The following is a 14,606-nucleotide window of genomic DNA, read 5'->3' as shown; positions in this document are numbered from 1 at the left end:
ATTCCTTCCACTCCTGTGTACAGCAGACACGAAGCAGGACAGACAGTGCTTTGAGTTCACCATCTTCTGAAAGGCAGCCTTAGCTTGTATTCGACGTGAAATTTGTCTTTCTAAAAGTGCCTGACTCCACCAGCAGTTGAAGGAAGATTTCTCAGGAATCTGGAGTGGAATTTAACCTGGCAAACCCAATACTCTCCAGAGGTGCCAGCAGCCCCTCTCTGGCTGTGGTGTCCTTGTCACATCCTTTGTGGTGCCCTCCAGCAGCTCGTGCTCCCTCCTTACAGAGGTCATGGTGGGATCAAAAGCTGAATGTGAACTGAGGAAGTGAAGGGAGACCCAGAGGTTCTGCACTGGACTGGTAACAGCTCCAGGAATGTCCTCTAAATTCACTGCAGCCCATCTGCAGAGTGCCAGGGGGGAGGATGTTCCCTCCCCAGTCACGGAGTGCCACAGGTAGCCATGCAGGAGTGCCTCTCTCTTGATTTCCAGGAAGCAGTTTTCTCTGTCAGCTCAATAAAATGTGATTTGTTGCAGAGAGATCTATCCAAGTCATCTGGAAAGGCAGTGGCCTTTGTTACAAGGGGGCACAAAAATATAATGCCAGGAAAAAGACAAAGAGGAAGCCTCTAGGGAATTGTGCTTAGCCCTGTCTTTGCTGTCTGCTTCTTTATTTTACTTTTAATCTGGAGAAAGAAGTTAGGAAAATAGAAAAAAAGGGAAAAGTAGCTGAATGCAGCTTAATAATGAAAGAAACTGCTGAAATAGCATCAGAGAGCTCTTTAAAATGCAAAACTTCTTGCTGATCTGCTAAGCAGGAAAGAAAAAACCCAATCACTTAAAGGTGGTGGCTAAGCAGGCTTTCCCTTCATCACTGCTCTCTTCTTCTGATGCCAGAGATAAAAAGCACTTTCAGAGGGAGGATGTTTTCATAGTAAAAGCATAAATACTACAGGAGAGGAGAGACACATCGCTGCTCACAGAGTCTCCAGCTTCTGTTAGAAACTTTCTTGACCTGGAGTAGGCAGGACCCACAGCTGAGATTGTCCCTGCACTGTTCCCTGACCTTCCAGAAGCATTGGCAAAAGCCTGGAGGAAAACAGAAAAGTACTTCTAGCTATCAAAAACTCTCCAACAAATATAGCTTTTCAATTTTATATATATATATTCATATATATATATAGATATAGAGAGAGAGAGAGTTCTAATGTGACCCTTTTTTTTTTTTTTTAATCTGTTTTCTATCCTTCCTCCATGGTTGCATGTGACATTGGTCATCCCTGCCAGCCCTGTGTTTCCATCGTGTTTTACCCCACAGGAGAACAGATCAAAGCAGTGTAGCCAAGCCTGCACTGGCTAACTCCAGAACCAAGTTGTCTGGGATGTTATTTCCACCTTAGCTGGCCTGAGCTGGGGGGCTGGTGAGGCACCACACAACCTGTTCCCTTTTTTGTGAGGGGCATGTGCCCAGCAAATGAGACCCCAGCTGGGGCTTGCTGGAGTTGTAAATTGGAGCAGTCAGTCCATCTGCATCTGTCCTCTGAGGCTGAGAAACGCTGTTCATTGATTTTTTTAAGTGTCACAGTGAGAGGGAAGGGCAAGGAAGGCAAAGGCCCCTGCTGTCACTTTGGTTGTGCTGTGGCTGAGCTCAGCTGAGCCCTGTTGCTTCCACAAGAGCAGGTGTGGAATGGCTGTAGCTGCACACTGCACAGGGATGGGTGTCCTGAGCCCACAGAGAGCACAGCCACCCGTGACCAGGTGACAGACACTTCCTCCTGTGTAGCACTGCTTGGGAAGTGTCGCCTTCCTCTGTCAAGGGTGATGGATGATCTTCCAGGATGGATGCCTGGAAAGAGTTGAAATGCACACAGAATTACAGGAATGCAGTGCAGCCTGAGCTTTGCTCCTCCTTTCCTCTCCTCTGTGCTGCCTCTTTATCAGAAGTACAGAGCAGAGGAGAAGCAGTGTAGGGACATTAGCAGTGCTTGTTCTTGGGGAAGAGAATCCTGTTTTTCACCATGCAGCTCCTAAAGACCTGCCAGCGTTGCTGATGCATGTCCAGTAATAAATATCAACCTGGAGCAGTTGGAAAGGCTTTGTGGTGGCTGCTCAGCCACCTCCTTAGGATGCTGTATGGACTTGTTCAGCCATTTGTTTGTGCCATGGCCACAAAGGCTTGGAGCAGCTTTCCAAATACAGATGGAGATTGGATCTCAGCCCAGAGCCATTTTGGATTTGCAGTTTTGCTACCACCATTATTCTTTTTCTTTCCCCAGCAGTTAGATTTGTTCAGTTACTGACAACATTGAGTTTAGACAATATAAAATCATACATCTGGACCAGACCTGACCAGTCTGAAGCCGAGTGTGTTGTCAGAAATCTTTTATCAGCGCGTGCAAGTGGTTTGTGCGATGCACAAATAAGCAACTTGCACAACTAAACCAAGAAGTTCACTTTGTCTTTGGGTTGAGCTGCATAGAAATGAGTGGGGTGGAGCCAGCCTCAGGACAGCAGTGGCTGTTGCTCCAGGCAGAGGTCAGCTAGATTTTGCTGACAAGCCTCCCAAGCACTTCTGCTCAAAGGAAGGCAAGGCTGAAGAGCCAAGAGCTTTATCTGAAGCTGCTTTGTCGAATGTTCCAGACCTAGGATGGGCACCAGCAGCCCACATACACGGGCTGAGTGTCCCTGGGCCATCCCAGGGGCTGCTCACTGCTCTAGGCACCAACACCTCCCTGGGCAGGAGCTCAGGGCTGGGACTCCTGATGTGCAGCCCTTGCTTGCCTGCAGCTGGAGCTGTTTAATGAGAAACCTTTTCAGGATTCCTCTCCCAGGGTGAGGCTGATGCAGAGACACCATAGAAAGAACAAGCAGCCCATCTAGGGGTGTGTTCTGAATAACTGCCTGGCATTATATAAGGTATTAAACATAGTATTGGGTTCCTCATCACCTCTGCTGCACGGTGCTTTTAGATGAGATCAAACAGTCATTCTGAAACAGCCTGCTGTGAACTAAACCTGTTTCTGTATTGCCAATCAAGTTAATAGATGGAAAAATAGGCCATGGCATTCACTGTGCTAAAATGAAGGTGTTTCTGCCCCTTCAGGCTTTTTAAACCAGCCCTGGGAGGTCTGAGGGAGAAGAAGGGAGGGATGGGTCAGGTATTGCAGCACATGGTAGTGCTTCAGTCAACAGAGCTGTTAGAGCATAACCCTCTGAGGCAGCGAGGCAGAGAAATGTTTGTATTGCGTGCTCTGAAGTTTCTTTTTGCAATCTCATCATCAAATATTTTACCAGACTATGAGCAGTGCCTAAACCTGAGAGAGGATACAAACGGGCTGTGTCAGACCGGGAGCAGTTCAGCTCCTGCATCTGTGGCCACGGAGGACATCCATCTGCTGGCTTAGTCTGGGGACATCAGCACTGCCAGCTGATAATCTTCATGTGAGCAAAACAGTGTTGGGAATGGCTAGAAGGGAGCAGATGATAATGTAAATACATGTTCAGGTGGGGAGGTGCATTTCCACCATTGCCAAGGCTCGTTAGGGGTGATGAAACAGAATTCTGACAGGATGGGAGCAAGAGCAGGAGCTGGGATCTGCTGGGCTTGCTGTTAATTTCTGCAGACATACCAGCTCATTCAGTAATGCAGCAGCTCCCACTGCTCACCACTTAATGTATGATTAATGTGCCACAGGATTTCCCCAGACATTTATGACACCTTTAGGAATAGAAATGACAATGACTTTATCACATGGAGTCACTTCATACTATCTGCATCTCTCTTAATGATTTATATATCCAGGAGTGATTTTATCACTAGTACTCAGTAACATAATAAATGAGAAAACTCAATGGTCTGTAAATTACAACACTGATTAAAGAAGTGATTACTGATATAACTCTTACACGGCTATGATAATGCTTGCTTATATTTCAGGACAGCATTTACATATTAATGATAAATCTGCTGTAGTGTTTAGAAATACTTTACAGCTTTAATCAAAATGTAAACATTTACAAACAGATAATGTTTATTGCAGAGGAAATGAGTCGACTTCTGTTACTCTTCAGGGGGTGAAATCTACTGCAGAGCCAGTCTTGAAAGCAGCATCACCCCTGGTGGAGGTTGTCTTCAGGGTAGAGCTTTGACTGGCTGCTTGCCCCTGTGGAGACCAGTTTGGGTTTGCTGGGTTCCTCTTGACCAAGCTGGGAAGAGTTTTGCTCATTAAGAGTTCCCCAGCTCTGCCATGGGTTTGGAGCTCGCTGCGTCGCAGGCAGAAAATCAACCACAGCTTTCACAAATAATGCCCAGTCCTTGGGCACCTCCAGCTCAGTCGTGCTCCCGAGCCAGGGAAGGGCTTTGTGCTCAGCTGCTCCCACTGTACAAGGCCTTCATTAACGTGCATAAAGAGAGGGGGGCCTTTTCTCTTTGTTTTGGGGTTGAGCTGCCAGGGTTACACTTGGAGTTGGTTTTGTGATCACAGTGATCACCTTGTCTCCTTCCCCCTCTCAGGTTTCTGACAGGTGTGACTACGTTTTTGTCAACGGCAAGGAGATGAAAGGCAAGGTGAACGCTCTGGTGAACTTCACCTACCAGTACCTGAGTGCTCCCCTGCAGATGACGGTGTGGGTGCCACGCCTGCCCCTCCAGATCGACATTTCCGACACTGAGCTCAGCCAGATCAAAGGCTGGCGAGTCCCCGTCGTTTCCAGCAAAAGGTGGGTTTGAGTCACTACATTTCTTGGGTGATTTGTGAAAGGAATGCTCCCGAAATGCAGCGCCTTCCCCTGAGGAGCAGCACTGCTGGAACCCCCAGCTTTGCACTGGGCATCTGCGGGTACAACAAAGGTGTAAAAGTTGTGGGATTGTGCTTCTGTGTGTGTGTCTGTCTTGGGCAACAAAACACAGCGTGGAACTCCGGCAAGGTCCACTGGCAGAGGTGCTGTTTGGAGATGGCAGCACAGATGAAAAGGTGGCACAGTCCAGTCCTCCATCACGTGAGGTGGGCATCAGTAGTCCAGAAATCCAGAAGGGAGGGCTCTGCTTAAGGGGCACTCTCCATTAGCACTGCAGAGTTAATTTTCACGGGTGTTTTGAGAACATTCCTCTATGCTGTGTTCTCTGCTGCCACCAGGCCCACCAGGGACAGCGATGACGAGGACGAGGAGGAGCGCAGGGGCAGGGGCTGCACCCTGCAGTACCAGCACGCCATGGTCAGGGTGCTGACGCAGTTCGTGGCCGAGGACTCGGGCCCCTGGGGACAGCTGAGCTACCTGCTGGGCTCGGACTGGCACTTCGACATCACAGAGCTGGTCAGGGACTTCATGAAGCTGGAGGATCCCCACATTGCCAGGCTGCAGGAGGGCAGGATCCTCATCGGCCGGGAAGTGGGAATGACCACGATGCAGGTACAGCTCTGGGCAGGGATCTGGGCGTGGGCTGTGGCTGCCCCACGCTGCCATGGCCACAGATTATACATCTGTGGGACTACACATGGGAGTCCTTGCTGAAGCCAGTGCATAAAGGGTGGATAGAGCCAGCCTGTGTGCATATGAGGAGGGTGGAGAAGACAGCATGAGCATGAACTGGCTATCTGTAGTTCCCTAAAGAGTGGCCCTTCGTTTCAGCAAAGGGGAGGATATTCTACTGTCTTGATCTTCCATCAGAAACAGAAAAAGCTGGAGGAGCAAGAATTTCCAAGCCAAGAAATGAAGGACAAATCCTAGGCTGGTAACCTCCCTTTGAAGTGGCTGGGATGTTTAATGAGCTCATCCACATGGGAAGACAGAGTAACAGGAGAAGAGAATTTTAAATCCACTCTCGTGGTGAAATAATGCAAATAACACAACTGGGACAGGAGAGCTCCCAGTCTTGGATGGTTCTCAGCCATAACCTCTCCACTCAGGTTTTCTGACCCTGCTAATGAAATCAGACTCCCTTTCCTGTGCTCTTCATTTCTGTGCATAAAGCTTTGGAGACAAGAAGGGATGATTACCTTAAGAAAGGTTTTATCAATTGATCAGCCTTTTTCCTAAGTTGATTCTTCTGTGTTTCTCCAAAGGTTTTGTCTCCTCTGTCTGACTCCATCCTGGCAGAGAAGACAGTGACTGTGCTGGATGACAAAGTGACCATCACAGACCTTGGAGTGCAGCTGGTGTCTGGTCTTTCTCTCTTCCTGCAGCCCAGTGCAGCCACCAGCAGGGCCATTGTGGCCACAGCCATTGCCCAAGAGCTGCTTCACACTCCTAAGCAGGTAACGTGCACTCTGAATTTGCTGGGCTTGCCTCCTGGGGTGGGGCAGGATTTTAGCAGTGTAAAGTACTGATGATAACTCATAGCCAGTTTAGAATTCAGACTTCAGGTGTAGTCCCTGTCCGTGTCAATTGCTTTTCCCTGTGGATACTCTGGAATTGCCTTGTCTGTTCTTCCCTTCCAATAGGGGTTTCAATCTGCAGTAAAAGTTCTAACTACACTGAAGTTTATGCTGTTTACAGTTTTAATACTCTTTCTTTAGCTAATGAAGCTGTGTTGTTTCCACTGCACAGGCAGTCTTTGGACAGTGATCCTGGTTTGCTGTATGAGCACAACCTTGTCTTCTGTTCTGGAGAGCACAGAGCTCTGTGTGTCACAATTCAATATCTTCAAGAGCTGTAAAATAGAGGCAGAAGATGGCCACATCCATTTCTTTTCCCTCCTGGAGCCATGACACACTGCCAGGCTCATCTCTCCTTTTATTTTTCATGTGGATTTTGGGGGGTTTCATCATCCAGTTCATGTGCTGATCTTAATTTAAGCCAGCAAACTCCCATCTCTCTAAAGGGGGTATTGCAAACAGCTTGTTTCAGGTCACAACCTCTGTGGAAAAGAAGATTGGAGAGCACCAGCAGATCAAGGCAAACAGTCACTCTGGCCCAGAATAAACCCAAGGGTCACTGGAGCACGCTTCCCTGGTCAGTTGATTTGAGGATTGGGACTGGGAACCATGCAATTAAATCTGTCCACAGCTACTTCTCTTGCAGAAAGCATTGTTCTTCTCACATAGAGAGGGAGAGATCTCAAGTCAAGTTTTATGGCCCATTTTCATGATTATTGCTACCTAATTTTCTGGGACATAAAAACAATCTCGTTTGTTTTATAACTTAGTGACAGGAAAATGTCCAAACTAGAAGGACACGGTGCCCATCTGTTCCATTTGCTGCATCCTGTAAACATAAGAATCTTACGTAATTAACCCATTTGTACCCTTCTTCAGGGCTTAGAAACCACATCTGGCATACTGTCTTCAGACAAAGACTGTGGAAGCAAAAACTGGAGCACTCCCAGCCCAATCCTGTCCTGTGGGACAGAGCACCATCAGTCCTGCAGCAGAACTGAAAGAATTGTGGATTTGATTGCAGATTAAAGAGCCTGTGAATCTGGAAAGGCTGCCCAGTCCCACTGTCAGCTTCTCAGATTTGTGGATGATCCGTCCTGAGTGTGCAAAGGCATTTATCAGCATCAGGTTGTGGCAGGTTATGCCAGGGGTGCCCGTTGTGACACCTCCAGTTGTTTATGGTGTGGCAGTATGATGTGACATGTCACGACACGTCACTGCAATTGGCAAGTTAGGAAGTAATACAAAAGAGTGAAAACGTGTGAACGTGCTTTGGGTTGAAATTATCTTTCCCAGCATCTGAGTTCTGAAATTATTTTAGTGACATGTTTGGTTTAAGCTGCTGCTGCTCTGCAGGACGATTCCAGGTTGCTGAGAGTGGCACATTTCTGACACAGAAGTCAGGCCCTGGTTCTGAGCTGTGCATCTCCATCACCAAAACCCAGACAGGAATAGATTCCACACTGGGAAGTAAACAGAAGGAAATGGTGTGGGAGTGACCTGTAGAGGCACAGACATCTATTCCTTTCATTTGCAGTTTGAATGAGGGATAGAACATTTAAGTCACTTTCCCTTAGAAAAATTAATGCAAATGTGGGAATGTTTGTGGCTAAATTTTGCAAGAAGTGACTCATGATTTGGAGTGCATCAGCTGAGATCCTGACTGAGCTGGAATCTTGAAGGCAAATGCTGAGTGTTTTCTGAAAATCAAGCCCTTTTGAAAGAGGGTTTTTTCCAAGGAGACAACCCAGGACTAAGCCTGTACTTGAACGTTGTGAGGACCTCATTATTTAAGTGTGCCTTTTCCTCTCAAGCAAGTTTATAAAAGGCCCAGATAAGTCATGCAAACCTTACTGATGCAACTGAAAAAAAAAATGCAGAATTTCTGCTGTGGCTTTCTTTCAGTGACCATAATGACTGGATTGCCTTAATTATAATGAGCACACCTTGTCTGCATATGCAGCACAAATCAGCCAAGACAATGTCCTGAAAAGTTGGCAGTATCTCCATAAATACAAAGCACTCTAAAGAAGATAAGGCAATATTTTATCACCTTGGATGCCTTAAGTTAGATACCTTTATCTGTAGCTGAGCAACTAATTACCTGCTGTGACAAGGTGACCTTGAGGGATGCTGAGCCCATATATATTATTTTATAATCAATAGGGAGCACATTGGCACTGAAAAGTGGATCAGTGATTTAGGTGCCTAAAAATAGACACAGGTTGACCAACTTTTAAATATCAAAGATGAAGTGTCTTGTGAAAATTTGGAAACTCTAGCTGTGAGTCATCTATTTTTGGTGGCCATCTGCTCAGGTAGGAAAGCTGTTCCATTTGGCTTGCTGACGGTTGTTAAATCAACACTGTCATCTTAAAGGCTTCTCCAGAATGTAAACAGAGGAAAACCTACAGTGCTTAAATGTTTTCTGATCTAAGTGAGCTTCAAGGACTCTCAAAGCTCAGCTGGCTCTGCAGGGAAACTCACAGTCATATCCAGCTTTTTTGTCACTGTGGGGTATTGCATGGGGGCTAATGAACTGAAATGGGTCAGTGAAGAGAGAAGAAAAAAGCCTTTAATAAACAGCTCTGTGCACTGATGTCTCTCTCAGTGCTACTGGGGAGCTGCAGACACTTTCTCAGGGAAAAAGAGCGATGCTGGTGCTTTCTCAAAGCTGAGTTCTGGTGTTCCCAGGTGTAGTGCCCGACCCAGCCCTGCTCTCACTCTCTGGGAGGGGAGGGTGCCCAGCACCCTTGGCAGGAGGACAGGCTGGGGTCATTGCTGGCCCTGCCTCGTGGATGGTCTGGTTCAGCTCCTGGCCTTCCTGCAGACCTGTCCTGAGGATTCACTGACACCTCACAGTTAACAACAGATGTCAGCAGTGTTTTCGTGGTGTGGATTCATTACCCCAAACTGGCAGTGTAAGTTACACCTAAGTTGTATTTATGCCTTCTCTAAGCTGACAGAGCCATGGAGTGGCTCACAGGAACGACAAAGGAATTCAGCAGCATGGGAAAGGGAGAAGGGATGCATTGTTGGATAAGAATCTCACTTCTTCCCTTGCAGATACAAGCAAATTCCCACTGGAAAGGAATGTCACATTAGCAGATTGGACAAAAAGGAGAGAGAGAAATACACAGTGGGGGAATGCATGGTTTGAATTAAGATCTGAGTCTTGGCTGCCTTTCATTTCCACATCACAACGATCAAGCCCAATTTTTACTACACAAGCCACAGGCTTAAAAATAAATGCACATGTAATACTTTGATATTTCATGTGATAAAATTGCTAGGGAAATCCATGCCAGCATTCAAGTCCCCAGACAGAACAATCAGAGCTGGTCTAGGAGAAGCTGCTGAGAACAGTATTCCTTTGCCTTTATTTGAGGGAGGGATGTATTTGTTTTCTGCAGAGCCAACCATTTCTTTCCTCTGATGTCCTGCCTCACTCCAGGACCCTTGCAGCTGACCCCAGCAATTGAGGGCTTATTCACAAATACTCTTATTTGTGCTATAGTGAATGAAGACCATTAAAAGGCCATTTTATTCTGAGCATGGAATAAAATCAAATATCCTGATCTGTGTTTCTAAGCAGCAGAATTCTCTAAAATGCAACCAGTTTATCCAAGAAGATTTATCAAGTGGTATCTTTGGACTGATAAGCCACAATGTAATTCAAGGCCAGGAAAGGTGGTGGAACTGCAAAGAGAACAGCAAAGGCACAAGGGAAAGTTTAGACAAAAAATGTCATGATAAAGTTTTTTATGTGCTTAAGGAAAGCCTGGTGGTAACCAACAGTGGTTGTGGGAAGCAGTTTCTACATCTCTGGACTGGATTTTGCTGTCTTTAGCACAGATGAGCATTGTCTGACACACTTCACGTCCCAGTCAGCTGCAGAGCCTCCTGCTCTGTGGGCAGCACTGGCCCTGCTGTGCCCCTGGGGTCACTTCTCCTGGGAGAGCACCTCTGAGTGCGTGTCAGGGGGAGAGAGAGGAGACGTGGGGGAAAGAAAGGCTGGAAAGCAAGGTGGTTCCTCAAACTCTTTGTTTATGCTTGATAATTAGACAGCACAAGCATTTGTCACCTCGGTGCTGAGGGCATGAGACGAGGGCCAGCAGCTCGGCAGGTGAGAAGGCTCCAATCCATCTTCATCTTCTGAGAGTAACTGGAGGGCCTTGTCAGAGATTTGGAGGGGATTTATTGATGTGGTACACAGGATTTGCAGAAACAGCTCCTTGAAGGACATGGCACTAAATCATTTCCTTTTTCTCTCTTCTTTCCTTTTTACCTTTTCAGAATTTATAATCATTTGGGAAATTCACTTCCTTGCCCTGCCTTTGGCTTTCCTTTAATGATGTGAATGAGAGGAAATGATCTCTTGCCAAATGGATTATTTGGGCTGATACAGTGTATTTTGGCAGGATTTTAAACTCTCCCCCTCTTTCTCTCATTTGTTTTCTTTCCCTTTTAATTAATGTTGTCCATAGTATGGGCATGACAACGTTGTTTTGTGAAAAAAATTGGTTCCTCCTATGAAGAAACGTTCTCTTGGAAATAAAAAATGTCAGTGCTGGTAGAAAATAATGGCTAAGCCAGTGCACACCTCTGTTACCTACAGTAAATCACATGTGTGCCTGCAAATTTCAGCTGACTGCCATCTCATTTTTCTCTGTCTCTGCTTCATAAAACCAGGAATGCAGAATTGTAGAGCAGTGGCATAAAGAACAAAACTTGCTTTGAAGCTGGGGGCAACTTTTTCCAAAGGCACCAAGGATTCAGTGTCGTGAGCCCCGTGGCAGAGGTGTGGAGCTGTGCATGTTCCCAGCTGGGGAGGAGGCACAGGTGCCATCATTTCCAGCCCTGCCTGCACAAAATCCTGCACGTATTTCCTCCCCCTGCTCTCCGGAGGAGGGCACCACTGGCAGGCAGTGATGATGTGCTGGAAGTGATGCTGGTGTTTGCCCTGGCACAGGCTGATGAGAAGTCAGTGTGTCTTCCCCAGTGGCACATGAGGCTGACCTTTGTTTTAGGGAGAAGGAAGGCAACAGGATGCTGGATTGCCTGAGGAGGTGAATCTTCTTCTCTCTGCACGTATCCATTTAAAAAAACCCCTTTGATTTCCTATGACCGGGGTTGCTCTACTGTAGATTTCTGTGGTAGAAATTCAAGCTGTGCCCTGCAGCTTTGTGTTTGTTCAGTCATTTCAAGGCTGTTTCTCTAATGAAAGATCAGATGTTTTAATTTCCTTATGCAGTTCACCCTTCCCAGCTTCTGAGTTACTCTGGCTCCGTTTCAGCTCTTTGAAGTAAATTTGAATCACCAAGAACTTTGCCTTCTTTCCTGTTGTGCCACAACTTATTTTTCTTCTTTCAGTCCCTCAGGTATTTGCTGATAGTGCTTTGGAAATCAAATATTCAGTATGGCCCAACCTTCTGCCCAGCTAAATGCCCCTTGCTGTTTTAATTGAAAAGCTTTAAATTCAACTGGAAGGGTAGCAATTCTCTTTGTTCATAACCATAGCATAACAAATTGCAGCCAATTGAAAACCATATTAAGTTGTAAATTTGTATTATGACTGGACATTAACAGGGTGGCAATGTTTTTTCCCCAGTGCTGGTTTTTGAGCCCAGTTGTTTGGATGTACCCAAGTGTGAAGTTATTAGAGCCATTTGTGGTTGAAGTGTGGGAAGGAAAGAACTTCACTTTTGTGGGAAGTTGCACTCTGGCAATCTGCCTGGCCGTCTGCTGGCTACGCAGGCAAGACACAGAACAAGTGAAAAATTAAAGAAATATCCTGCAAAGAAAGCTATTGAGATGTGGAGAAGTAAATATCTGTGTCATCTGGATGGGATTTCACATGGCAAAGAGCTGACCTCTGGCTTTGTGTTTGCTTCTGATGATGACTTCTAACAGTGCTACCTGCAGAGCACAAAGACAGACCAATTAAATCCAGGCCATTTGTATTTTTATTGCAGAGATCATGCCAGAATCCCCATCCTCCCCTTCTTGACACAGAAATTTGGTGGACTTTTTAATTACCTCAAGGATAAAGCGTGTTTTACTTAGAACAAACCTTTCTCCAGTGAAATGGCAATTGTTCTGTGAGTCTTTTTCTTTCGGATGAATCTTCTGCTCCAGCCATTTCCAAGATACTGTGGTGGCTCCTTGCTCCTGCTAAGATACTTACGCCTTAATTTGACAGCTCCTCATGACACCTGTGCATGTGGAACATGAGGGAAATAAGTGTTCTGTCAAGTGCCTCTAGTAATTTTTGTGATTTGCCTCTTTTGGCTTTTGTACGACAGGAATGACTTTCCTTACAGAGCTTGTAAAATTGTAGCTTGCTAATGGGTACTTCGGTAATAAAGACATCTCGTATCAATCATTTCCTACGTCCTCGTGCAAAACACTTGCAGGGAGAGTAACAGTGGAACCTTTAGTGACAAATGTGACCGTTCTCTGCCCCGTCAGTCGAGGCTTGGTTTGAATGCGGTGCAGAGTCGCCGTGTCCCGTCTCCTCCAGCTGAGAGACTGATGAGCTGCAGCGGGTTGGGCTGATTTACCGAAGGCCCCGTCTTTAACCATCTCCCTGTCCTTTCAGGAAGCCGTGGTAAGCACCTGGATCCAGTTCAGTGACAGCTCTGTCACCCCGCTGGACATCTATGACCCCAAGGACTTCTCGCTGTCGGCCGTGTCGCTGGACGAAGCCGTTGTGTCCGTCCACCAGAGCCCTGCCCTGAAGTGGCCCGTGGTGGCAGCGGAGGGCGAGGGCCAGGGAGCGCTGGTCAAGGTGGACATGATGATCTCTGAGGCCTGCCAGAAGTCCAAGAGGAAAAGCGTCCTGGCCGTGGGGAGCGGCAGCATCAGGGTGAAGTTCGGGCAGAACGACGCGGACGCGGAGGCGGGCGGCGACTACGACGCGGACGAGATCGAGAACCGCGCCAGCGACCGGCGCCACAAGGGCTCGGAGCCGGAGCGCCACGGGCAGGACGGGCGCTCCCACGGCAGCTCCTCGGCAGAGAGGGACGAGGGGCCCCTCAGGAAGGTCAGCACCACGGCCAAGTCCGTCCTCAAAAATAAAGTCTTCAAAAACAGCCGCCTGGACGGCGGCAAGCTCTCGGACGACAGCCAGCTGCAGAACATCCCCATCGACTTCACCAACTTCCCCGCCCAGGTGGACCTGCCCAAGGGCGGTGCTGGCGTGGAGGACAACGAGCTGGTGCAGACACCCCGGGGCCTCAGCGACCTGGAGATCGGCATGTACGCCCTGCTGGGCGTCTTCTGCCTGGCCATCCTGGTGTTCCTCATCAACTGCGCAACGTTTGCACTCAAGTACCGCCACAAGCAGGTCCTGGTGGAAGGACAGACCACCGTGACCCACTCGCACGACTGGGTGTGGCTGGGCAACGAGGCAGAGCTGCTGGAGAACACGGCAGACGCGTCGCCTCAGCAGGACGAGCACACCACCATCATCGACCGGGGCTCGGCCGGCGAGGAGAGCAGCCAGCTGCTGAACGGCAGCGCCCAGAAGAACATTCAGAGCCAGGTGCACAGGGCTGCAGACCCGGGGGGGAGGCTGGGCAAGGAGCACAAGGTGGAGCCTTTGCACTCGCCCACGTCCAAGAGGAAGCGGGTGAAGTTCACCACGTTCACCACCATCCCGCCCGACGACGGCTGCCCCACCGTCAACTCCATCCTCAGCAGCAATGACGATGACATTAAGTGGGTGTGCCAGGAAATGGACCTGGGGGACTCCAAAGAGACACGGAACTACGTGGGGAAGTTCAAAGACAAAGCGTAGCTCCCTGCTGGGGTTCTTCTTTTGGGTTTAACCACACCTTGATGCCTTCAGTTCTACAGTATATATTGGGACGGGTGAGGGGGAGGGGAAGGAGAAACGATGAGGCAGTTTTTATAATCAGGGAAAGAAATTTGCCAAACTGTTTGTGGTTTGTTTTTGGTTTTCACTTCGTTTTGTTGGGTTTTTGTTGTTTGTTTTTGTTGTTTGTTTTTTTTTTTTTCCCCCCCAGTGGTTATTCTGCTACTCATGGATTTAGGAAGTGGAACACAAATAGCAGAAAGGAACAAGGAAATGGTATGACCAACACGATGAACTGGGCAAGATGAGGTTGTGAAAATTCATTTTATGGGTCATACAAATAATAATGATAGTAATATTTCACAGTACCAAAAATATCTGTAAAAAGAAATGAGAGAATATAAGAGCATGAAAAG

General features: G+C 47.5%; 1 protein-coding gene across 2 annotated transcripts in view; it reads left to right on the top strand.

The window, feature by feature from the left end:
* Nucleotides 1-14,217, top strand: part of TMEM132C (transmembrane protein 132C) — a 185,796-nt gene extending 171,579 nt beyond the window's left edge. For both annotated transcript variants that reach the window (XM_053959881.1, XM_053959880.1), the window contains exons 6-9: nucleotides 4,511-4,716; nucleotides 5,133-5,406; nucleotides 6,060-6,251; nucleotides 12,973-14,217. In XM_053959881.1, the coding sequence (XP_053815856.1) occupies nucleotides 4,511-4,716; nucleotides 5,133-5,406; nucleotides 6,060-6,251; nucleotides 12,973-14,172 (1,872 nt within the window). In that variant the 3' untranslated portion in view covers nucleotides 14,173-14,217. The remainder of the gene's footprint in view (nucleotides 1-4,510; nucleotides 4,717-5,132; nucleotides 5,407-6,059; nucleotides 6,252-12,972) is intronic.
* The last annotated feature ends 389 nt before the right edge of the window (nucleotides 14,218-14,606 follow it).

The sequence above is a fragment of the Vidua chalybeata genome, chromosome 18, assembly GCF_026979565.1.
Source record: "Vidua chalybeata isolate OUT-0048 chromosome 18, bVidCha1 merged haplotype, whole genome shotgun sequence".
NCBI lineage: Eukaryota > Metazoa > Chordata > Aves > Passeriformes > Viduidae > Vidua > Vidua chalybeata.
Note: the sequence above shows the minus strand (reverse complement) of the source record. Positions and strands in the feature narration are given on the sequence as shown.